Source organism: Pan paniscus, chromosome X, assembly GCF_029289425.2.
Source record: "Pan paniscus chromosome X, NHGRI_mPanPan1-v2.0_pri, whole genome shotgun sequence".
In the NCBI taxonomy this organism is placed as follows: Eukaryota; Metazoa; Chordata; class Mammalia; order Primates; family Hominidae; genus Pan; species Pan paniscus.
The window spans coordinates 136,135,928-136,162,353 of NC_073272.2; the positions used below are offsets into that span (position 1 = coordinate 136,135,928).

At 38.4% G+C, this 26,426-nt stretch overlaps 1 protein-coding gene across 7 annotated transcripts in view; it reads right to left on the bottom strand.

The window, feature by feature from the left end:
- The window catches only part of ARHGEF6 (Rac/Cdc42 guanine nucleotide exchange factor 6), a 116,203-nt gene that overhangs the window by 52,031 nt on the left and 37,746 nt on the right, over positions 1–26,426 (bottom strand). For all 7 annotated transcript variants that reach the window (XM_034949540.3, XM_034949542.3, XM_034949541.3 and 4 more), the window contains 2 exons: positions 26,107–26,308; positions 14,607–14,677 (listed from right to left, as the gene is read on the bottom strand). In XM_034949540.3, coding sequence (XP_034805431.1) covers positions 14,607–14,677; positions 26,107–26,308 — 273 coding nt within the window. The remainder of the gene's footprint in view (positions 1–14,606; positions 14,678–26,106; positions 26,309–26,426) is intronic.

Sequence of the window (26,426 nt, forward strand, 5' to 3'; positions counted from 1 at the left end):
TGTGAAATTACCCTTCAAAAGTGAAAGACATATCAAGACTTTTTCAGACAAACAAAAACTGAGGGAAACTGTCACCATTAGACCTGCCTTGCAAGAAATGTTAAAAGAAGTTCTTCACAGAGAGAAAAACAATATAGGTCAGAAATCTGAATCTACATGAAGAAGGAAAGAATATTAGAGAAGGGATAAGTAAAGATAAAATAAAAACTTTTTTCTTATTTTTAATTGACCTAATAGATAACAGTTTATTCAAAATAATAATAGCAGCAATGTATTTGATTATGTGTGTGTATATACTAATGTGTATTTATGTGTAAGTAAAATGAGTGACAGCGATCATACAAGGGATGGGAGGTAATAATTAGGAATACTATGTTATTATAAGGTACTTGCACTACCTGCGAATATAGTATGTATCTTTGTATAATATTATATGAAAGTGAACTGGGACTAGCTATCAAGGCATAGAGCAACCACTAAAAATGTTTTTCTTAAAGAAATATAACTGATAAGTGAAAAAAGAGAAATGGAATCATATAAAATGCTCAATTAAAACAAAAAGCAAAAAAATGTGGAAGACAAAAAGCGAACAACGAAAAGGGCAACAAATAGAAAACAGTAACAAGTATGGTAGGCATTAATCCACCTATATCAATAATCACTTTAAATGTCAGTGGTCTAAATGTACCAATGAAAATACAGACATTTTCAGAGTGAATCAAAAAATAAGACCCAACCATATGCTGTTAATAAGAAATTCAATTTAAATATAAAGACACTTATAAATTAAAAGTAAAGGGATGAAAAAGGAGATATCATGTTCATACTAATCAAAAGAAAGCTGGAGTGGCTATGTTAATTTTAGACAGAGCAAACATTAGAGCACGAAAAATTATCAGGAATAAAAGAGGCATTACATAATAATAAAGAGGTCAGTTCTCCAACAAGACATAACAGTCCTTAATATGTATGTGCCTAAAAACAGAATCAAACTACATGAGGCACAACTTTTATAATCAAATGAAAACTCTTCCATCAAAATTGCAGTGGAAGCATTCTCCCTTCAATCAACAATAAAAAAAATATTAACACTCTAGTTCCTTGTCAGTGCAAATGACAATAAATTTGCTTATTTAACCCACTCTCATTCAAAGACCAGGTGAATAAAGTATATTGATAAATCTGAAAGTATATTGATATATCTAACTTCCCAAAGAATGACAATAACAATTATGAAAAACTGTTAAATAATTTATACAAATTTCTTTATGCATAGCTTTTTAGAACTTTTAGTATGATAAATATATTTTGAATCTCTAAGCAGGGCCAATATGATATTGTGTTTTTCAAACATATTTGACAATGGCATTGTGTATTTTTTAGGCATTTTACACACATTGGTACTTGCTAATTGCTATTCCAATAAATGAACAAAGGAACAAAAGAAATGAACAAAAGAAACATTTTCTTTGGCTGAGTTATATTTTAATATTATGCGTTTCAGTGAGAACTGACATTAGAAGAAGCTACATAAAAGGCCATCATAGTTGTAAACTATTGTTGTAAACTATAGTTAAAGACATTGTCCAGTATGTTGACTGGCATTCTTGGAGTAAATTCCTCCTGTGATTTAATACTTGGTAAAAAAAAAAAAAAAAAAAAGCGAGGCAAAAACTGCTAGAACTTCAAGTAGAAATAGATAAATCTATTGTAGTTGAGACTTCAATACCCCTCTATCAGAAATGGAGAGATCCAACAAGCAGAAAATCAGTAAGGACATACTAGAACTCAATAGTACCATCAAGCAACTAGATAGAGTTGGCATCTATAGACTACTTCATCCAACAACAGCAGATTACATATTCTCCTCAAGCCTACATGAAACATTCCTCAAGACAGACCACATTATGATCCATAAAACCCACCTTAGCAAATTTAAAAGAATAGAAATCATGCAATCTATGATCTCAGATGACAATGTAATCAAACTAGAAATCAATAACAGAAAAATACTTGGAGATTAAACAACACATCTCAAAATACATTTATTTTCTAAAAAGATATTTCAAGAGAAATTTTAAAATATTTTGAACTAAATGGAAATGAAAGAAGAACATTAAAATGTGTGGAATGCAGTGAAAGCAGTGCTTGTAGGGAAATTTATAGCACTGAATGCATATATTAGGAAAGAAGAAAGATCTAAAATAAATAATCTAAACTTCCACCCTAGGAAACTACAAAAAGAAGAGCAAACTAAATCTAAAGCACACAGAAGAAAAGAAATAATAAAAATTAGGGCAGAAATCAATGAGATTGAAAACAGAAAATCAGTAGAGGAAGTTAAAACCAAAAGGTGGCTCTTTGAAAAGATCAACAAAATTGATGAACTTCATTGAAAAAAAGAGAGAAGATACAAACTGTTAGTATCAGAAATGAAATGGCAGGATATCACTAGAGATCCCATGGACATTAAAATAATGTTAAAGGAATATTATTAATAACTCTGCCTACAAATTTGATAACCTAGATTAAATGGACCAGCTTTTTAAAGATACAATCTGCCAACACTCACAAGAGAAGAAATAGATAATCTGAATAGGCCTACATCTAGTAAAGAAAATGAATTGGTAATTAACATCATTCCAAAACAGAAAGCATTAAGCCCAGATAGGTTCACTGGTAAATTCTACTAAACATTTAAGGAAGAAATTATATCAATTCTTTACAATCTCTTCCAAAACACAGAAGCAGAGAGAATACATACTTCCTAACTCATTTTATGAAGCCAGAATTATCCCAATACCCAAACCAAAGACATTACAAGAAAACTACAAACCAATATCTCTAATGAACATAGTTACAAAAATCATCAACAAAATATTAGCAAATAAAATCCAGCAATAGATAAAAAGAATGCTACAACACAGCCAAGTGTGATTTAACAAAGTATGCAAGACTAGTTCAACATTCCAAAAAATCACTAATGTAATCTATCACATCAACAGGCTAGAGAAGGAAAATCACATGATCGTATCAACAGATGCAGAAAAGGCATTTGACAATATACAACATCCATTCATGATTTTTTTTTAATTCTCAGAAAACTAGGAATAGTTTCTCAACTTGATAAAGAACAGCTACGAAAAAAAAAGGGAAAAAAAAGCTAACAAAAAACCCCGACATCTAACATCATACTTAATGGTAAGAAGCCAGATGCTTTCCTACTAAGATTAGGAACAAAACAAGAGTGTTCCCTCACACCACTCCTTTTCAACATCATATTGAACGTCCTAGCTAATGCAATAAGAAAAAAATAAAAGGTATACACATTGGGAAGGAAGAAATAAAACCGTCTTTATTTGCAGATGACATGATTGTATATGTAGAAAATCTGAATAAATCAAAAAATTTCTGGAGCTAATGAGTGATTATAACATGGTTGCAAGATGCAAAGTCAATACACAAATGCCAATCATTTTCCTTTATATCAGCAATAAACAATTAAAATCTGAAACAAAAAAATAATATTTAGATTAGCACCTCTAAAAATGAAATACTTAGGTATAAATCTAAGAAAATATGTACAAGATCTATACAAATAAAACTACAAAACTCTGGTAAAAGGAATCAAAGAACTAAATAAATGGGGAGATATCCTATATTCATGGGTAGAAAGACTCAATATTATCAAGATGTCAGTTATTTCCAACTTGATCTATAGATTCAACATAATTCCAATCAAAATCTCAGTAAGTTATTTTGTGGATATTGACAGATTCAAATTTCAAAAATAAAAATAAAACCAGTATGTTGAAGAGATATCTGCACTCCCATGTTCATTTCAGCATTATTCATGATAGCCAAAATATGAAATCAGCGGATGCATGGACAGAGAAAATATGGTATAAAAACACAATGGAGGCTGGGCATGGTGGCTCATGCCTATAATCCCAGCACTCTGGGAGGCTGGGGAGAGCAGATTGCTTGAGCTCAAGAGTTTGAGACCAGCCTCGGCAACATGGTGAGACCCTGTCTCCACAAAAAACTAAAAAATTAGCCAGGTGTGGTGGTGCACCCCTGTAGCCCCAGCTACTTGGGAGGCTGAGGTGGAAGGATTGTTTGAGTCCAGGGGGCAGAGGTTGCAGTGAGCCAGGATCACACCACTGCACTCCAGTCTGAGTGACAGAGCAAGACCCTGTCTCAAAACAAAACAAAACACAATGGAATACTATTCAGTCATTAAAAAGATGAAAATCCTGCCATTTGCAACAACATGGATGAACCTAGAAGACATTATGTTAAGTGAAATAAGTCAGGCATAGTAAGAAAGATACCACATGATCTCATCATATGTGTAATCTTAAAAAGTTGATCTCATAGAACTAGATAATAGAATGGTGGTTACAAGGGGCTGGGGAAGTTGGGGGAGCTGGTTGGGATGATGTTGATCAAAGGATATGAAACATCTGTTAGGAGGAATAAGTTCAAGAGAGCTCTTGTGCAACATTGTGACTATAGTAAATAACAATATATTGTACTCTTAAAAAATGCCTAGAGAGTGAATGTTAATTGTTCTTACCATAAAAATGATAACTCTGTGAGGTAATATGTGTGTTAATTAGCTAGCTTTAGTCATTCCACAATGACTAAACATGACAGAACATCATGTTGTACACAATTAATACATATAATTTTATCTGTCAATTAAAAAAAAAGACCATTCAGTGGGGAGAGAACTTTTTTTTCAACAAATGGTGCTGAGAAAACTGGATATTCACATGCAAAAGAAAGAATTTACACCCCTACCTCATACCATATACAAAAATTAACTCAAAATGGATTTCAGAGTTAAATCTACAAAAGTCTTAAAGTAAACAGAGGAGGAAATCTTCATGACTTTCAATTTGGCAATGGATTCTTGGGTGACACAAAAAGCAAAACAAAACAAAAATAAGTAAATTGGAATTCATCAAAATTAAAAACTTTTGTGTGTGAAATGACATTATCAAGAAAGTGAAAAGACAACTCATAGAATGGAAGAAATATTTGCAAATCATATATCTGATAAGAGTCTAGTATCCACAATATATATAGAACTATTACAACTCAACAACAAAAATAATCAATTAAAGTTGGCAAAGAATTTGAATAGAAATTTCTCCAAAGAAGATATACAAATGGCCAATAAGCATACCCAACATCATTAACTATTAGGAAAATGCTAATCAAAACTACAATTAGATACTACTTGATACTCAATAGGGTGGTTATATTACAAAGAAAAAAAAGCAGACAATAACAAGTGTTGGTGAGGTTGTAGAGAAACTGAAACTCTTACAATTGCTGGTAAGAATGTAAAATGGTACTGCTACTGTGATAAACAGTTTGGCCATTCCTCAGAAAGTCAAACATAGAACTACCATGTGACCCAGCAATTCTGCTCCTAAAGAAGTGAAAACATATGTCCACACAAAAACTTGCACATGAATGTTCACAGCAGCATTTTTAATAATAACCAAAAAGTGGCAGCAACCCAAAGTCCATCAACTGATAAATGGATAAATAAAAGCTGGTCTAACCATACAATGGAATATTACTTAGCTATAAAAAGAAAGAAGTACTGATACATTCTGCAACATGGATGAACCTTGAAAATATTATGCTAAGTGAAAGAAACCAAACACAAAATATCACACATTATAGAATTCCATGTATGTAAAACTTTCAGAATAGGCAAAATCCATACAGACAGAAAGTAGATTAGTGGTTGCCAAGGGCTGGAGGGAATGGGAAATGGGAAGTGACTGCTAATGGATAGAAGGTTTTTTGGTGGGGTGATAACAATGTTGTGAAATTAGATGAGATAGTGGCGATCATTGTGCAACTCTGTGAATACACTAATAACAGTGAATTGCACACTTTAAAATGGTGAATTTTATGCTATGTGAATTGTACCTCAATAAAGCTATTATTTAAAAACAAAGCACAAATTTCTCACCTGTCAATAAAAACTCTTCTGTTTTTTCTCTGACTCCAAGTCCTTATGCAGGGTCATGGCCCTCAATACTCAAGCTTGTTCATCATGATAGCTCTTTGTCCATCTGTGTTGTTGTTCACTGCAGTTCCTCAAGTAATCACTTATACTCAGCACTGATATTCATTTTTTTTAATTCATAGAAATGGAGAGAAATGCACTAGAATTCAACAGTACTATATTTTATTAAGTAAAAAGGAGAAGGTAAGGCTCATATGCACATTGCTTTATTTAAAATATTTATTTGGGCCGGGGGAGTGGCTCATGCCTATAATTACAGCACTTTGGGAGGCCGAGGCAGGCAGATCACTCGAGGCCAGGAATTTGAGACCAGCCTGGCCAACATGGTGAAACCCCCATCTCTACTAAAAATACAAAAATTAGCTGGGCATGGTGGCACATGCCTGTAATCCCAGCTACTTGGAAGGCTGAGGCAGGAAGATTGCTTTTACCTGGGAGGTGGAGGTTGCAGTGAGCCCAAATCAAATCGCGCCACTGCACTTCAGCTGGGCGACAGAGGGAGGGTCTGTCTCAAAAAATATAAAAATAAAAATAAAATATTTACTTGGTTATCTATAGTATTGGTGTTGAGATTCAAAAAGGATAGGGCCCTTTTATATTCGGGAGGGAATTAAATCTTCTAATCTTTTTGTTCACACTTCTCTTTTCTCTTTTTTTCTTTTTTTCTTTTTTTTTTTTTTAGACGGAGTCTCACTCTGTCGCCCAAACTGGAGTGCAGTGGCACAATCTCGGCTCAATGCAACCTCTGCCTCCTGGGTTCCAGTGATTCTTCTGCCTCAGCCTCCTGAGTAGCTGGGACTACAGGTGCATGCTACCATGCACAGCTAATTTTTGTATTTTTAGTAGAAGCGGGGTTTCACCATATTGGCCAGACTGGTCTCGAACTCCTGACCTCGTGATCCACCCATCTTGGCCTCCCAAAGTGCTAGAATTAGAGGTGTGAGCCACCATGCCTGGCCTGTTCACACTTTTCTAAAAAGACCATGTCTGGTAACAAGCCATCTCACATCCTCATCCTTCCTTTCTAACATTTTTTAAATTTTTTTAATTATTCATTTATTTTTTGTTGTGTGTTTGTTTGATTGCTTTTGAGACAGGGTTTTGCTGTGTCACCCAAGGAGGAGTGCAGTGGTGCTATCTTGGCTCACTGCAGCATTGGCCTCCCAGACTCAAATGATCCTCCTGCCTCAGCCTCCCAAGTAGCTCGGCCTGCAAGCACATGCCACCATGCCCAGCTAATTTTTTATTTTTTGTTGAGACAGAGTCTCACTATGTTGCCCAGGCCGGTCTTGAATTCCTGGGCTCAAACTATCCTCCTGCCTCTGCCTCCCAAAGTTCTGGGATTACAGGCATGAGCAACCATGCCCAGCTGTCACCCTCCCTTAAAGCACTGTTGTCTATAACTGTCATAGTCCCTGAATTATAATATCTGTTGAAATAAAGAAAAACAACAGCAAACAGTCATTGCTTGAAGGGAATTTTTAAATTAGAAAAATCATAGATATTATTTTCATCATAAAATGTGATTTTTAAAACAAACACTACTTTAATTCCGTGGTTGATATAATTCACTCTGCTTCTTCCCCACTGAAATAGCCTTAATATTTCAACTCCCTTTAAAATGCTACCATCTAGGGCTCTTGTACCTGAAATTGCTAAGATTCTTCAAGAAAGATGCCAAGTGTCCTGCTCCAGTGGGTTTATTTGCTAGGTGAGGCAACACACTTTCTAGGGTACCCATGTCTGCTGGAACCACTGGCATAGGGCAGTTACTTCCCATGGGAGGGAGGCACGCAGACACTTCCTGCTGCCTTGGAGTGAGTTCTGGAGAGCTAAATGGAAATATACATTAAACTCCTATGACTGCAAGTTTTGAGAGTGGCAGAATGGACTTTACAAAATTAAAATGACAAAAGTGGTTAATAAGTCTTTTTATCAAATTATGCCCCCCCCCAAAAAAAAAAAAACATGTGAGTAGTAATATACTAAATAGAACTTCTCTTGCTGTGGTTGGATGAGCAGGAATGTTCATCAGGGTGGATGTTTGGGATTCCTTCCCAAAGTCACTCAGAACTTTATTGCTTTCTTCAATCTCAAAAGATCAACTGATGAACTTCTGAGACTGGTTCTTTATTTTTCAGGCCACAGGGCATCTAATGTAAAAGGATAAGAAGGGAAGCAGACAGAGAAGGCTATGTGCTCCCAAACAGAAGGCCTCAGTGGTGACTCAGAAGGCAAGGAGTTTGGCAGGCCAAGCAACTTCAGAGCAGTACAATTTGATCTGATGAAATCCATTCAAACTCACTAAAATAGACTCTGTCCAGACACTGCCTTTGCCTCCCTGACTCTGTCTTCACAAGGACAACTGGGCATCCTTTTGCTCAACCAACCTTTGCCTGAATTCAGAATAAAATAGACAGTGAGAAACCACAGGAAAAAAAAAGGTGGAGGCTTTTTCTACCACCATCCTGGGCTATTGATTTTCCAATAAAACACATTTCCCACATTTCCTGGAGAGGCTTTAGAGTGAGTTTGTATAACTATGTTTTCCAAAGGGAAGGAGTCATAAAAGTATAAAGAAATTATTTTAAGAAACTAAAATGCATAAACAATGGCTGAAAACAGAGATATCTCCAATGATAAAGGAGACTATAATGGTCTCAGGAAACCTTAAATCAAAGCAAAAATATTACATTATAGGAATTCTGAGATAATTATGGTGCCTATGAAAATGAGCTAATGTTGGTAAAGTTCTTTGAGAACAAAAAAGGCAATATATTATAATATTTATGTCATATTTGATTTCTATGCCAGTAGAACCGCCTGCAGTGATTGATTCTGCACGCCCAGGTCCTTAGCTTTCACAAAACAAGCAGCACTACTCCCCATTATCCACAAATAGATTCACGAACTCCACAGGATCCTGTCACTTCCTCCACCTCCAGCCCTCACATGGAAGAGCAGTATGGAGGAGTAAGATGGGAAGAGGGTAAGAAAGAAATAAGAGCGGATATGGAAAAGAGAATCAATGGATAAATGTGTAAGGTAGTTTAGGCTAGTAGAATTAAAAAGGTGGGTGAGCACTAGAAAGGTAGAAAAATCCAGGGTGGCAGAGAGAGGTAGATAGATGAGTGAGAGAGAAAATGAGGGTGAGCAGAAGGCGGGAAGCTACAGCAAAGGTTACCCGAGGCTTCCTAGGATTTTTGTAATGTAACATGCCACAGCCTTCCTCCCACATTTTCTACTGCAGGCAGGTTCTATAAAACATGCCCTTTAGGCATCTACCATTATGTTACATAAAGTAGGAGAAAGCAAGAACAAAATAAATGATATTGGTCCTTAGTGATTATATTTTCTTACTTGGATGGGGGGAAATACCACCTTTCACTCTGCACACAGATGCTCATCCCCAGAGTTGAATATTAGGATTACTGTGAGTCTGGCCTATTTGTGACAGCACAAAGGCCAGCTTTATTAAGTGTGTTGCAATAGTTGCAGTGAATAAAGAATTTCATCTTACAAGGGATATTTGGATGGGAGAAGAAGAGCGTGCAGTCCACTCTCTGACCTGCAGGGACTAATTACAGACAGGCACATTCTTGCCTGGGAGAATTTGCTCATATGGCTCCCCCTGTCTGAATAAGCTTTCAGCTCTTCTCTGCTTGTCTAACTTCCGACCTTCCTCCAAGATTTGCCTTGAATCCTACATCCTCCATTCAACCTTTTCCTTGATTGGTTCTCATATTTTAGGTGAAGTGAGCATCAGAGCCACCTGTGTGTTAAGGGGAAGTGGTAAAGGAAGGAGTGGGAGTTGTTTAAAATGCTATTTCCTGGAATCAACAGCCAGAGAATTTGATGTAGCAAGTCAGGTGTGTGGCCCAGATGTCTGTAGTCTTTCTTTCTTTCTTTCTTTCTTTCTTTCATTCATTCTTTCTTTCCTTCTTTCTTTCTCTCTTTCTTTCCTTCTCTCCTTCTCTCTCTCTTCCTCCCTCCCTCCCTCCCTCTCTCTCTCTCTTTCTTTCTTTCTTTTTTGAGACAGAGTCTCACTTTGTCACCCAGGCTGGAGTGCAATGGTGCAATCTCGGCTCACTGCAACCTCCGCCTCCCAGGTTCAAGCAATTCTCCTGCCTCTGTCTCCCAAGTAGCTGGGATTACAGGCCCAGGCCACCATGCCCAGCTAATTTTTGTATTTTTAGTAGAGACGGGGTATCGCCATGTTGGCCAGGCTGGTCTTGAACTCCTGACCTCAAGTGATCCACCCACCTTGGCCTCCGAAGGTGCTGGGATTACAGGCGTGAGCCACCACACCCGTATGTCTGTACTTTTAACAAGCTCCCCAGGTGCCTCCGAGACAAAGGATCCCAACCGCATTTTGAAAAACCCACCTTACAACACCTTACAACCTTACATCATTCTCTACCATGTGGCTTACACTATCATGTTTGACCTGCCCTCCCAATGAGACCATGGGTGCCAAGACCTAAGTGCTGCACACAAATTAAGCCTGACAACCAAGCTGTATCAATTCCTTTTTCTGACTTTTACTTTTTAAATCTTCCTGGCATATAACATTAAGTTACAATGAGCAAAGAAAGACAATGGGCAGAAGAAGATTATTAGAAAAATAATTAATAGTGAGAGAAGTTTAACATATTGCAGCAATAATTGAGGACAATTAAGGAACCAAGGTCAGGGGCAGCAAAAGCTTTCTCTGGACTGCCATGTCCCTCAAGGATGCTAAGTTCCTATTCAAAACAACAAGCCAGGAGTGGCCAAGTCTCAATTACCCACATTAAACATGCCTAGTGGCAGGTGCGGGTCTGAGCTGGGTGCCCACAGCCACTTTGGTCACACTGGACAACTATGTAACATTTCAAAATTGACATGACACCAGAATTGCATCAAGGCCTAAATGGGGCTGAAATCAGCAGATAATCCCTTAGAAACTTGAAAAAGGGGAGAATATGTCTACAGATTTGCAAATTCCCAGAGGTCTCTATCCTGCCCAAGTTTACAGGATGTGATGATTAATTTTATGTGTCGACCCAAGTAGGCACATAAAATTAATCATCACATCCTGTAAGCTTGGGCAGGATAGACAGGGTGCCCAGATATTTAGCTAAACATTATTTCTGCATGTGTCTGTAAGGGTTTTCCAGATGAGATTAGCGTTTAAATTAGTAGGTGGAGTAGAGCATATTGCCTGCCTATTGTGAGTGGGCTTCATCCAATCTGCTAAGGACCTGAATAGAACAAAAAGGTAGAAGAAGGGAGAATTTGCTTTCTCTGTCTGCGTATTTGAGCTAGAAAATTGATCTTCTCCTGACCTCAGAGTGAAACTTACACTATCAGCTCTCTGGTTCCCAGGCCTTTGGACTTGTACGGAATTACACCACCAGCTTTCCTGGGTCTCCAGCTTTGAGACAGTAGAGTGTGGAATTTCTCAGCCTCCATAGTCACATGTGCCAATTCCTTATTCATTCTCTCTCTCTCTCTCTCTCTCTCCTCCCCCACCGCCCCCCACCCCCCACATTGGTTCTGTTTCTCTGGGAAACCTAATACACAGGACCAAAATAAAGGGAGCCCTGGGCTGGCAAAGACTCATTAAATGGAAGAGCATAAGAACAGGTCTGGCTGGGAGCAGTGTCTCACACCTGTAATCCCAGCGCTTTGGGAAGCCAAGGCGGGAGGACCACCTGAGGTCAGGAGTTCGAGACCAGCCTGGCCAACATGGTGAAACCCCGTCTCTACTAAAAACACAAAAATTAGCCGGGAATTGTGGTGCATGCCTGTAATCCCAGCTACTCGGGAAGATGAGGCAGGAGAATCGCTTGAACCTGGGAGGCAGAGGTTGCAGTGAGCCAAGATCATGCCACTGCACTCCAGCCTGGGCAACAGAGTGAGACTCCATCTCAAAAAAAAAAAAAAAAAAAAAAAGAACAGGTCTGGTCAGAGACAAGTATTATTGGGGTATAGGGATAGAAAAATCTTTATGGGCCAGGCACAGTGGCTCACACCTGTAATCCCAGCACTTTCGGAGGCCAAGGCGGGCAGATAACGAACTCAGGAGTTCGAGACCAGCCTGGCCAATATAGTGAAACCCTGTCTCTACTAAAAATACAAAAATTAGCTGGGCATGGTGGTGCTCGCCTGTAGTCCCAGCTACTCGGGAGGCTGAGGCAGAAGAATTTCTTGAACCCGGGAGGCGGAGGTTGCAGTGAGCTGAGATCGTGCCACTGCACTCCAGCCAGGGCGACAGAGTGAGACTCCGTGTCAAAAAAAAAAAAAAAATCTTTATGAAAAAGAAAGAATACATAATTTCCTGTTTTATTTAAAAATTTATATACACACATAGATATTACAGGCTATATATACATATATATGCATATATATATATATACACTTACACCTACCTTAAAGAAAATTTGGCATGAGATTCACTAACATGTTAATAGTGATTATTTCTAAGTGGTGGGATTACATGTGGTGTTTATTTTCTTTTTTACATTATTTCTGTATTGTCTGATATTTAAAAAACATTTATATAACTAGTTATATAAAAGAAAAATGTTATTTCATTTTTTTAATGAAGTAAAAATCAGTCATTAGTATTCTTATAGATCTAGCAACAGAAAATATCTACAATTAATGACTCTTGGAGGGAAGAAGATTTAATATACCATCAGATGAGGGCACTTTTCATGTGAGTGAAATTGATTTTACAAGTCTACAAATCCTGTGGATGAAATAGATTTTTTTTATTCAACACAGATTAGGAGGACAATCAGAACACTCAAAACATATTTTGAATTAATTGACACTAAAAATTTGCCTAACTATTCAAAGCCAAAGAAATGTGGATTTAAAAAACCAACCAACCAAAATCTCTTCACATCCATATCTAGTTACAATATATCCAGCTGGCCAATAATTAAGCAATATTCACATCGAAGTTCTACAGGTTCTTCACAGGCTATCATGAGTTCCCCAAGACATTTGTTTTCTTTATTAGGTCTGAGGTTTGGGATGATATCTACCAAAAAAAAACTGTTAAACATATATGTCCTTTGACCTAAGCACTTAACTTTCACCATACAGATCTTTATATACTTTGGCAAAGTGATATATATAAGCTATTCAATGCAGAATTGTCTATTACAGCAAGGAACTAGAAACAACACATGTCTTCCAACAGGAGGTGGGTTATATAAACTGCAGCATGTCCAGAGTTCGACCATTATATATATAGGATTGATATAAATTCCATGAGAATCACAGAGTATACTCTGCCTTGGATAATCCCAACCACACTTTAAGTTGGTAGAATCAGCAGAGGCAGAGAGAGATCCAAAGCAGAGTGATGATATGCTCCAGACCCACAGAGAGAAGAAGCTATGGTAATATTTTCATCCACCATTCCACTACAACCTTTCTTTAAAAATTAAATCATTAGGGGTTATCTAAAAGCTAAAAGAATTGGTCAGGAAGTAAGGGAGAAGGGAACCTACCTCTGCTGGGTAATATATTTTAGCCTTGGAAATGTAAGATAAAAGATATTAACAAAATAGTCGACTGTGATTATTTATTGTCCATGTTACCTAGAGAGTTCCTTCTTGATTTTTCATATTCTCTATTGCTCGTGTCATCATTATAGAGCAAATTCACTGAAGAGTGAAATTCAACTTTTTGAAACCAAATGATATTCACATACCTGTATAGAGATGTTTAAAAACTCTATCCATGCACAAAGGGAGATGAGTACGCAAGACAAACGCACATAGAACACTGGGTAAAAAGTGAAACTGTATTTCAGCTGAGGTGGTGAGGCAGGGCCGGGGGAATGACAAGGCTACCAGACAGGGAAACTTAGAGGTTAATCATGACTTGACCTTTTAATTAGTGACTAGGCCAAGTCTGGAAAGGAGACATGAAGAGAAAGCAGAGAGTAGATGAAGGAGAATGATGCGATTTCTTTTTCAAACAGGAATTTATTTTGAGTATTGCACATACCCTATTTATAGCTAACATATTTTGACATATCTGTGTTTAAGCCAGAGCCATGTCATTCCTCCCACTGTGCCAAAGGGCAGTTTTCCTTTTGGGCTCTCTTTAAAGGGTGATAATATTCCAGACGATATAATAATGAAGTCATTGATTCTAAAGTAAAATTACAAAATGCAACCACTTAAAATTTATTGCATTACAGGAACTTGGAAATTCACCTTCTAAATATCTGGTAAGGGTATGTCTAACTGCTGAATTTCACCATAATTCTTACATACTAGCCAATTTCTATTTCATGCTGTTTAATAGGGCTTGCTGTGAATCCGTGCTACCTTTGAATTTTTCAGCACAGTAGATGTAAGACTTCTAGACATCTGCAAGAAGCATATAAGTAAAAGAGCTCCACTGTAATGCGAATGGCATTAGACTCATGCATGCAACTTTATTCAGTCTTTCCTTTGTGTCACCTCAACACATCAATGGTTTGACAAGTGAAAAAGTTCCATATAGAGTCAAGAAAATTTTTATTCATCATCTGAACACTTACCACAGTATAATAATTCTTGGTAAGTGGAGCAGTTTCAAATCCTTTGACGGCTTTTGGGGAGAGAGGTCTCTCTGTGAAAAAAACATTTAAATTATGTTAATATCACAGAAGGCTATGATGAACATTTTATAACATGGGTCAACTAACATACTATAAAGATTCCCAGTGGAAGGATCAATGGAAATGTACATTCCTAAACAAATGAAACTACAACTGTGCTAAACTATAGATGGTCAAAGTTAGATCTTCTTGTCTAGACCCCTCAATTTCCAAAGAAGGAATAAGCCAAGGAGTTAAGACCTAACTAAGAAATAGCAGGGCCAGGGCAAGAACTTTACTCCCAGTTGGGGTTTGTCTGCCCTCTCCATTCAACTTATTCAAAACAGATACGCAAAACCAGTACTAGCCAAATGTATACAGATAGTCGCCAACTTATGATTGTTCAACTTACGATTTTTCAACTTAACAATGGTGCAATAGCGATACACATTCAGTAGAAATCATACTTTATTTTGATATTTTCCTGCCTTGGCAAACTACTGTGTACATGACCTAATAAATACTTTATTATAAAATAGGCTTTGTGTTAGATAATTTTGCCCAACTGTAGGCTACTGTAAGTTTTCTGAGCACATTTAAGGTAGGCTAGGCTAAGCTATGATGTTCAGTAGGTTAGGTGTATTAATGTATTCTTGATTTATGATACTTTCAACTTATGATGGGTTTATCAGTATGTAACCCCATTGTAAGCCAAGAAGCATCTGTACTTATAATGTGCAATTTAATATACAAGTATAATAAAATATAAGTAATGGCAAGCATGCTTTTCTTGGGTCTGTCTACTATGCCAACAACAAAATGATCAGAAGGTTTAACTCAATGAAAACTAGCAGGAAATTATTCTCTTTTAAGTATAATTTTAATATTATTCCATTGCGTTGTAAAATACTGCCCTTCTTTTACCTAAATTAATTTTACTTATTAAACTCATGACTAAAGGAAATCCTAGGACATTCTTTTTTTAAAAAAAAAAACAATAAAAATATGAGACAGTCATAACAAATTTTTAGCAGTGTCACAACATAGCATCTTTCCTACTGCATTTTCTCCTCTGCTTCACTTTGGTTTATATTTTAATTTTAACTTGGTATATTGTATGCTGTTTTAAACCCTTTCTAAAGTATAGTGCAGTATAAATAACCAAATAATACTATATCATCAGACCTTGATTTTTTAATAATATTTTCAAGTTATAAATCTATTGCAGTCCCACCCCCAAAAATTTAAAATACAGAATAGAAAATAAAACCCAGCAATTAGCCCATCACCTAGAGCTAACCATCATCATTTAGACTGTTTTTGAAGTGTGTCTTCCCATTCTTTTATGTATGTTTGTGAACACACATATGCACACACTCTTGGATCTTTCTAACCTTACCTGCAGTTTTATAATTCTTCTATTACAATATTATTTTATAAATATTTTCCCATTTAACCTTGATTTTTAATTATTATTGTACTGGAATATCCCTAATATTTATTTCATACTTAATAGCTTTTAAGACATATTATTTGATATTTACAACAACCCTGACAGGCAGACTATCTTCTCATTTTACGGAGGAGGCCACTAAGATTCAAGGAAGTGAAGTCAGTTATCTCAGGTCATGCAGCTAGGAAATGGCAGAGCCAAGATTGAAGCCCAGGTATGTCCTGACAAGAGCCTGTGTTCCTAACCAATATGATACCCAGAGATAAAGCTACTGAAGGTCTTGGTCAATGGCATGGGCAGGGGTTCCTGCTGGAGTTCAGAGGGGCTGTGAGTTTGATCTGGGATGGTTAGAGAAGACCTTGCTGGGAAGGAGGTACTCGATCTGGCCCTGAAGGGCAGATGGAATTCAAACAGGCAGGGAAAGCAGTACAGAGTTTTCTTTTCAGGGAAGATTTCAGAAACACAGATGTAGAAATGGCAATGCTCAAGGCAGAACTGTTCTTGCGACAGTGAGTTATCCAGTGGGGCCAGGTTGGGTAGAGTGAAAATAAGGCAGAAAAGTAGCAATGAGGGACAATTCTGTCACTCTCCAGAGAGGACAAGTGGAGCATAGCCAGTTCCTGGAAGCTTTATGCTAGTTCAGGATCCGCCTGGATCCACTGGTGGTTCATAAGGCTTTCCTGGGAAAATGTGACCACTATCAGAAATGAAACAGGGGACATCACTCCAGACCCTGGAGATATAAAAAGGATAATAATGGAATACTACAAACAACTCTACACACATAAATTTGACACTTACGTGTGAAATGAACCAATTCCTCAGAAAACAAAAACTACCACAACTCACCCAATATGAAATAGATCATTTGAATGGCCTTATAACTATTAAGGAAATTGAACTTATAAATTTAAAACTCTGAAAAAGGAAATCTCCAGGCCCATAAGGTGTCACTGGAGAATTCTATTAACTGTTTAAGGAAGAATCAATACTAATTCCATATAATGTCACATAGAAAATAAAAGACATCACTTCCCAAGTCATTTTATGAAACCACTATTACACTGACACCAAAACCATACAAAGGCAGTGCAAAAAAGAAAACTGCAGACCAATATCCCTCATGAATATAGATGCAAAAAAATTTACAAAATATTAGCAAGTAAAATTCAGCAATATTTTAAAAGAATTGTATACTATGGGATTCATCCTAGGTTGGTTAAATATTTTAAAATCCATTAATGTAACCCATGATCTTAACACTCTTAAAAGAAAAAAGTCACATGATAATATTAACCGATGCAGAAAAAGCACTTAACAAAATTAAACACCTATTCAAAAAAAAATAACTCGTGGAAAAAAATAAGAATAAAGAAGAATTTCTTCAACTTAATAAAGTGCGTCTACAAAAAACCTACAGTTAGCATCTTACATAATGGGGAAAGACTGAATGCTAAATGCTTTCCTCCTAAGATCAGGAACAAGGCAAGGATGCATGCTCTCACCGCTATTAATTCAGCATAGCACTGAAGTTCTAGTTCTCTCTGCAGTCTTGGTCTAGGATGGGGAATTAACACAAAGAACAGAAGGGAGACAGATTTGGAAGGATAAACTTGGAAAGTCTAAAAAAATGTAGCCCTTGCAAATGACTGACTCCATGAAACACTACAAGAGGGAATGCAAAGAGAAAAACACCAGCACTATGACCTCAGTGACAATTTCTGGCCTCTTGTCCCTCCTTTGCTCCCCACCCCGACCCCTACCACTTCTTACTCCCGCCATGTGAAGGATTCTTTGAAACCCACACTCAGCAACATGCAGAGAAGGAATGAATATGTGGAGGTTCCGAGGAGACAAGTTCAGTCCCTGGGTGGTGGGGGGGATTCAAAGTGCCCTAACTAGAACGAACATGAAAATGTAAACATTTTAGGTGGTGTTCTAAGGCAATGAGGAGACTGGGCAATCCAACCAGTGGGTGGGGGGGTGGAAATCAGTCAATATAGTGAAGAATTCCAATGGATTGTTCGTATAATATAACTCAAACAAGAGTGTCACACAAATACAGGCATAAGAAATCCTCCTGATCCTGATGTAAAGACTCCTTTCCAATTAACTTTTGATTCTTTCTCTTCCTTTGCTGGTGTACAGATTACTATTGCCTGTTGGTGGTGATAAGACAAAAAGAAATCTAGTGACAAATAGTCTCTCTGGACAGGAAACATCTATGTGATACACCCAGGGGATTAAAACAGGAAGTCTAAATATAAAGCTCAATCCTAGCTTTGGTTATAATGAGCAGGAAGAGTGATTTCTTAATATGCCTTAATACAAATTTAATTAACCATGTACCTAATCCCCTCAATTGATATCTATATTTACTGCTAATAAGAAGTTTTAGAAGAAGGATTTGATGCCCTCTTAATTGAATCAGTGGGAGAAAATAGAATTTGTTTAAAATATCTGCTCAATCACACTTGCGTCAATAATTTCTTGGCTTAAAAATTTTGCCAGGAAATTTTTAATGCAAAGTCCCAACAAAACCCTCAACCTTTCTAGGTAACAGAACAGAGACAAAAATTTAAAAAGGATATAATTACCATTATGTTGCCACTGTGCTAGCAGAAATTACTTTGATGTATAAATAACAAGTTAATTTACAAGTTACCTCTGATTTTTAAAAGAGAACGGAAAATTGTATAAGTGGCTAATTTTCTCATTTATAATGTATGTGACTCAAATGAAATACAAGAGCAAAGTCCCTTAATATATGTTCTGTAACTTATATAATGACTAAGTTATTAATACATGTATTTTTCATGAAATAAGATCCTTAAAAAACATATTTTTGGTCAAAATAGGGTTTTTCTCATGTAATAGGAAATCCAGAGGTAGGCAAGCAGAATTGGTGACAATGGCTTCATGATGTCATCAATGTCCAGTTTCAATCATCCTTGGAAAGAGGTTTTTATCATCATGGTCACAAAAACTTATTCTACTTTCAGCCACAAGCTCATGTTAAAAAGAGATGTGTGTGTGTGTGTGTGTGTGTTTCACACTCAAGTCTTCTATTTCTTAACTTTCTATAGTATTAGGTGGGTGATTCTTTATGCTATACGACCTCTGAAATCGGCCTCCTCTCAAAGAGCGGGAAAAAGCTATCCCCAGAGCTTTGGCCGTAATTATCTCTAGATGAGAGCTACAGTGGAATCCAAAACTTAAAACGCCACTCCCCAAGGGCAAATTTACCAGAGCACAAAGTGCTCTTGTCAGTGACAGGCTCAAGGGAGGAAAACTACACACAGCACTCCCATGGCACAGCAATCTGCAGGGTGAGGGTTGTATGGCTTTGGGCTTGTTTTGTTCTGCTTGTAAGACATTACAAAAGAATGTGTAGTATCAGGCTAAATGTCCCTCCACCCTCCAGGCTGCATGTATGAATGTGTCAGAATTACTGACTCTTCGAGTGGCCACAGTGTTATATGTTTGACCCAATAGTAAGCAGACTGAGATCACTAAAGATTTTTAGTTCCATGCCTGATTGAACTTTATAAATGGCCTAAAAGGTTGTATGGCAACGGGGTTTAAAACTCTACGTTGGCTGGGCACAATGGCTCACGCCTGTAATCCCAGCACTTTTGGAGGCCGAGGCGGGCGGATCACCTGAGGTCGGGAGTTTGAGACCAGCCTGATCAACATTCTTTACTAAAAATACAAAATTAGCCAGGCGTGGTGGCGCATGCCTGTAATCCCAACTACTCGGGAGACTGAGGCAAGAGACTCGCTTGAACCTGGGAGGCAGAGGTTGTGGTGAGCTGAGATCGCGCCATTGCACTCCAGCCTGGGCAACAAGAGCGAAACTCCATCTCAAAAAAAAAAAAAAAAGGGTTTCACTACATCACTTTTTTCAAACTCCTTAAAGACAAATTTTCCTAAGCTTATACATTAGTATGGAGTTCATTGAAAGAAATAAAGCCCGGGCACGGTGGCTCACCTCTGTAATCCCAGCACTTTGGAAGGCCAGGGCAGGAGGATCGCTGGAGCCCAGGAGTTTGAGACCAGCCTGGGCAACATAGTGAGATCCCGTGTTAAAAAAAAAAAAAAAAAGACAGAGAGAGATTAATTAATTAAAAATTTACAAGTATTTTCTAGACCAAACATAACACAACAGCATTTAATTTAAAATATTCCTCGGCAGCATCCTAGATAGGTTTTGGCTTACCTACTATTTTGTGGTGGTGGCAAGAGTTGGGGTAGGAAAGAATTCAAGTCAACAAAGATTTATTGAGCACCTAGTTTCCCAGCAAGACATTTTTGTTACCTGAAGCTAGTCTCTTCCATTGTCCATCAAGCTCACTCTGCTCAGTCCTACCACAGAATCATGGTGGGTTTTGTTTTCCCTGAACAATCACTGTGATTTAGATTGTCCTTGCCTCTCTTCTGGGCCTATTCACAACTTACCTGTCTTTCAGTGTTCAGCTTAAGCCCTATGTCCTCCATGAAGCCTCCCCTAACCTCTTCAGGCACAATGCACTCTCTGTGTCTGAATACTGATGCTCTGCTATATATTTTATACTTCATCGTCCACTGACCTATACTGTCAGTTGCCTCATCACCAGCTCTTATCTCTCTCCTGTGCTCCATAACCATACTGCCAACTACTTGCTAGAAATCTTCAGACCTATGACTCGGTGCACCTCTACTCAAGTACAAAACAGTTCATCATCTTCAGTACCAATCACCCGCCCAACACAGACACACACAGAGACATGCACACACAACCTCTGCCTCCTCCTGTCTTCTCTATTAACGGAGTTCAGCACACATCAAATATTTCCAATGTCTAAAGCACCATGTTAGGCATATGAAGACAAGACAGTATACAAAGATGAACAAGTCCCCTTGACTTCCCTGTCAAGATGAGTTATGCTCCTCTCTTCTCCTCCCACCTCTCCATAGCATACTGTATTTAGCTCTATCACTAAACTTATCATATTGTATTCTAATGATGTCTTCTTACACTACAGTATGAACACCCTGAAGGCAAAAGCCATGTCTTATGCTTCTCCACCACACCAGTGTCCAAGACAGAGATTGACACCCTCATTAAGAGAGATCAACCTTTGTGGGCTGGCTAGAAGCATGACACTGCATGCCATTAAGGCGTTCACCGTCAAGCTGGACCTCTAGACTTGGTATTGTTCTCATCTGTTCCCTTATCCTCAAAACTAATCATCAGCAAGTTTTTAAAATTTCATTTCAATAGTATATACTGCATCCATCCACTTCTCTTCCTCCCCATTATCCCCAGAGTAATCCACACCACTATCTGGATTGCCTGGACCTTAGCAGTAGCCTCTGCTAGTTTCTCTACACCCTTGCTGGTTATTCCTACCACTTCCCTGAAATCCATCCCCCACGCTACCTCCAGAAAGATCTTCCTAGACCATGTTATCCCTTGCTTAAAACTTGACATTGACACCGCCTCTTAATGTAGCTCCAGCTCAAGGTCCCATTCCTTATCATCATGCATCTGATTCTCAACCCAAATCACCCCACCATCCACTCTTACTTCCATGCTTGAACTTAAAAGTTCCCTCTGATCTTCTTCTCCCAGTCAGAAGCTTCTTCTATCCTTCAAGACCCAATTCAAGTGCTTCCCCACTCCTTATGTTATTGTTAAACAAATTGTTTCTTCACTGTTCCTACAGCATCTTACTCAGTCCTTTGTCTGTGCTACTTACTGTGTCCTGGCCTGTAACAGTTAGTTCTGCACAGACCTGTGTTGATTACTAGACTGTAAAGGTGCTAGGGGACGGGGTCTATGAGGTATAGATTGTGCCTAGGAGGTACTCAGTGAACAAGCTGAACAGAATTGAATTACCTACGCTGTAATATTCATTCATTTTACAAATATTTACTGAGCATAAACAAAACGAATGAAGTCTCTGCCCTTGTGGTATTTACAAATTCTAATGGTAAAATGTAAACAGTAAATGAAATAAATAAGTAAACGTGTATTATGTTAGACGGGGAAAAATAATAAGCAAAAAATTTAAGCAGGGAAGAGGGATAGAGGGAGTGGGGATAGGGTTAAATTTTCTCCTGGGTGACCAGGAAAGGCCCTCCTGTGAAGTAGGCAAGTGAGTGGACCTGAAGGAGATGAGGGAGCCAGCTGTGCTGATAGCTGGAGAATGTTCCAGACTGGGGGACAGCAAGTGAGGCAGGAGCCTGTCTGGCACAGGCAGCCAAGAGACCAGTGTGGCTAAAGTGGAATGAGTGAGGGGAAGAGAGATCAGAGAGGAAGCCAAAAGGGCAACGGAAGGCCAGATCCTGGAGGACCTTGGAGGCTATTGTGATGGCCTTGGCTTTTTCTTTTATTGAGATGGGGAGCCATGACCCAAGTTACATTATTATTATTATTATTATTATTATTTTTAGACAGAGTCTCACTCTGTCACCCAGGCTGGAGTGCAGTGGCACGATCTCAGCTCACTGCAACCTCCGCCTCCTCGATTCAAACTATTCTCCTGCCTTAGCCTCCCAAGTAGCTAGGACTATAGGCATGCGCCACCACGCCCAGCTAATTTTTGTATTTTTAGTAGAGATGGTGTTTCTCCATGTTGCCCAGGCTGATCGCGAATTCCTAACCTCAAGTGATCTGCCCGCCTCAGCCTCCCAAAGTGCTGGGATTACAGACATGAGCCACCGTGCCCGGCCCCAAGTTACATTTTGAAAGAATCACTCTGGGTACTGAGTTTAGACTGGATTATAGGAGTGACAACAACAGGGGCAGAGATGCCAATTAGGAAGCTGCTGCCATAAGCTAAATGAGAGAGGTTGTTCCATACACTGCTAGTTCCAGGCCTTCCCTGACTAGCACTCATTTCCTGACCCAAGCAACTCAGACCTGTCCTTGACCGTTGGGTTAGATGCTTCTAAGGGTTACCTAAGTGCTCAAGTCAGAGTCGGAGCTTGCCACATGAATCCTAAGCTGAGTCCTAAACCAGAGAGAATATAGGAGAAATTTTAAAATGAAGGCCCCTAAGACCAGAACAAATAACCTGGGGCAGTCTATAAGGGAGTGGCCAGACTGCTACAAGGAGTCACAGTGAGGGACATTATAAGCAGAGACGTCAAAGTGAGGGTGTGCTGTTCACTTCCCAGGTCCCCTCGCAGTGCTTGGGATTCCTGGACAAAATTACTGCTCCTTTTAGCTTTGCAGATAAAGACACTGTATCAGGGAACAATGTTAGAGTGAACCTGGAAAATCTTTTAGGGATTTTCCTAAATTATATCAACAAAATTATATCAATTGAAAGATGTAGTGAGAGGTAAAAATCGTCTGTGAATATCATCAAAACCAAGGAAATTCCAGGCAAAGCCTGTGGAAATACTCCAGGGCTCAATAGAACCTTCTTGATTCCCAGTAATTAAAAATGCTAAGAAGTCTCCATATAGGTATATAATTATAAATCTGTTAGTAAACATATTCCATTAAAGGGGATACCCCTTTTAACACAACATAGAACACAGAAAAGTGTGAAAATTAATTTTATCTTAAACACTTTAGGAAAAAGCTCCTAACTCTGGTTGTCGGGGGGAGAGTGCAAAGAGAAGAGGAACTTTCATTATCTACATTATACAGCTGACCCTTGAACAACATGGGTTTGAACTTTGCAGGCCCATCCCATTTATACGTGAAGACAATGAAAATGAAGACCTTTATGATGATCTTCTTCCACTTAACTAAGAGTAAATGTATTTTCTCTTCTTTATGATTTTCTTAATAACATTTTCTTTTCCCTAGCTTACTTTATTATAAGAACACAGTATACAATACATATAACATACAATCAGTAAGGCTTCCAACCAACAGTAGGCTATTAGAAGTTAAGTTTTGGAGGAGTCAAAAGTTATACATGGATTTTCTTTTCTTTCTTTTTTTTTTTTGTGTGTGTGTGTGTGTGTGTGTGTGTGTTTTATTTATTCTCAGTCTTACAGTCGTAACTTTAGGGCAGTGATGAAAATAAAGCAATGCTCTGAACACTAGAATCTAGAAGTAACTAATAAGCCCTAATGATCCTACTGCCTTTAAGGGTCTTCAAGTTCCACATGTTTGAAGAAGGAAATTTATGTATTGAAATCATTCTAGAGAAGGCAAGGAAAATGTGGGAAATCCTACCAAGTTACTCTGGAGAAAGACAGCTGCCTCCAAATATTCACATATTTCCCTCTTGATGAAATTGATGGAATGCTTCTTGATATTCTTAGTGTCTCATCCAGTACCTGGTCCATATTGAATGAATTGAGCCCTTAATGAGATGCCACTCAGGTGCCAGCCTTCAAGAATATCAAAATGAATCGGAAATTTTCAGCTCTCAAGAGCTCAGAGTTATATACAGATTTTCAACTGCATGGGGGCTCAGTGCCCTTAATCCCCATGTTGTTCAAGAGTCAACTGTAGCCGGGCGCAGTGGCTCACGCCTGTAATCCCAGCACTTTGGGAGGCTGAGGCGGGCGGATCACAAGGTCAGGAGATCAAGACCATCCTGGCTAACACGGTGAAACCCCATCTCTACTAAAAATACAAAATTTAGCCAGGCGTGGTGGCAGGCGCCTGTAGTCCCAGCTGCTGGGGAGGCTGAGGCAGGAGAATGGCGTGAACCCGGGAGGCGGAGCGTGCAGCGAGCCGAGATTGCGCCACTGCACTCCAGCCTGGGTGACAGAGCAAGACTCGGTCTCAAAACAACAACAACAACAAAAAAATAGAGTCAACTGTATATTTCCAGAATGTTTCATTTTACTTACAGTGAGCCTAAAATTTTATTAATTAATTAATAGTATCAATTTTGAGGCATTGAAAAAGCAATAAGATATTTACAAAAGAAATAATGCGCTGAGCTAACCACTCAAAAGAGCCCTTGTGTAAATATTTTTGAAAAGTAAAGAGATGTAATAATGTGAATAACTAAATGCTGTTTTATGTGTATTGTGAGGGACATATTTTTATGTATAAGGGTTTGCTGGGTTTTTTGCAATATCAGCAGAGCCTACCTTCTTAAACAATAAAGGGCAAGTGAATTATCAAAAAAACTCTAAGGAAAACTACTGAAGAGTGGCCAGGCACAGTGGCTTATGCCTGTAATCCCAGCACCTTGGGAGGCCGACACAGGAAGATCACTTGAGCCCAGGAGTTCAAGACCAGCCTGGGCAACATAGGCAGATCCGTCTCTACAAAAAGTTTAAACATTAGCTGGGTGTGGAGGCGTGCACCTGTAGTCCCAAATACTTGGGAGGCTGAGGCAAGAAGATCACTTGAGCCCGGGAGGTCCAGGCTGCAGTGAGTTGTGATAGCCAATGCACTCTGCCTGGGCAACAGAGTGAGACCCTGTCTAAAAATAATAATAAAAAAAAGAGAGAGAGAGAAGAAAAGACTACTGAAGAGCAATTCAATTTCATTCTCTGGCTATTGTTACAAAAAAAAGGTAAACAGCTAGCAGTATTCAGTGAGTTAAGGGCAATCTTGTTCAGCATCAAAGCGGCCAGACAGCTTCCTGCAGCCCTATCATTATTATCTCTCATGTCTGAGGCATTTAGTCTCAGGTCTGCTTACAGGGCTTAAGGCTAAAAAAAGGAAGTTAGCACATGGCCTCTCTTATTATTGGATTCTGCCATGGTAAGTTTTAGAGTGGTGAGAAGGACTATGTACTATATTACATGGGCTAGAATTAGTAGACATAAAGGGATACAGTTAGGGTGGACCAGTTGTCTGAGCTTTGAATTCCTTTGCTTTTTTTATTTTTCTGCTGCCTTAATGTAATCTAAATACAATTTGTTTCAAAATATCTAATCACAGATTTTTCCCAGTTCTGTTCTACTCTTATTTTTGGCATACACATACAAGTATAAACAGCTTCTGTTAACCAATTAAAACTACACAATTTTCAGTAAGAATACCAAGAAAGTACAAGAGTCACAATCAAAAAGCCTTTTAAAAACTTCACTTACCACTGGATTTAATTTCACGGACATAATTACTGGGGAACCAGCCTGTTCTCCCATTTAATGTGCCTTCCCACCAGCCTCCTTCTTCAACTCGTGTGACGTAAATGATGTCCCCCTTACAAACTGACAGTTCATCCTCATTAGTCTGCTTAAAGTTGAATCTTGCTTTTACTATCAACTGATGACTTCCATTTTCCGTCATCTCCTAGAGAAACAAAAGCCACACCAGATTAAGCACTCATCTAAATAAGGCAGGGGTAGAAATGATATGGATATAGGCAAATAAAGTGGAGGAAGCAAAGACAAAACCCCAGATCCATCTC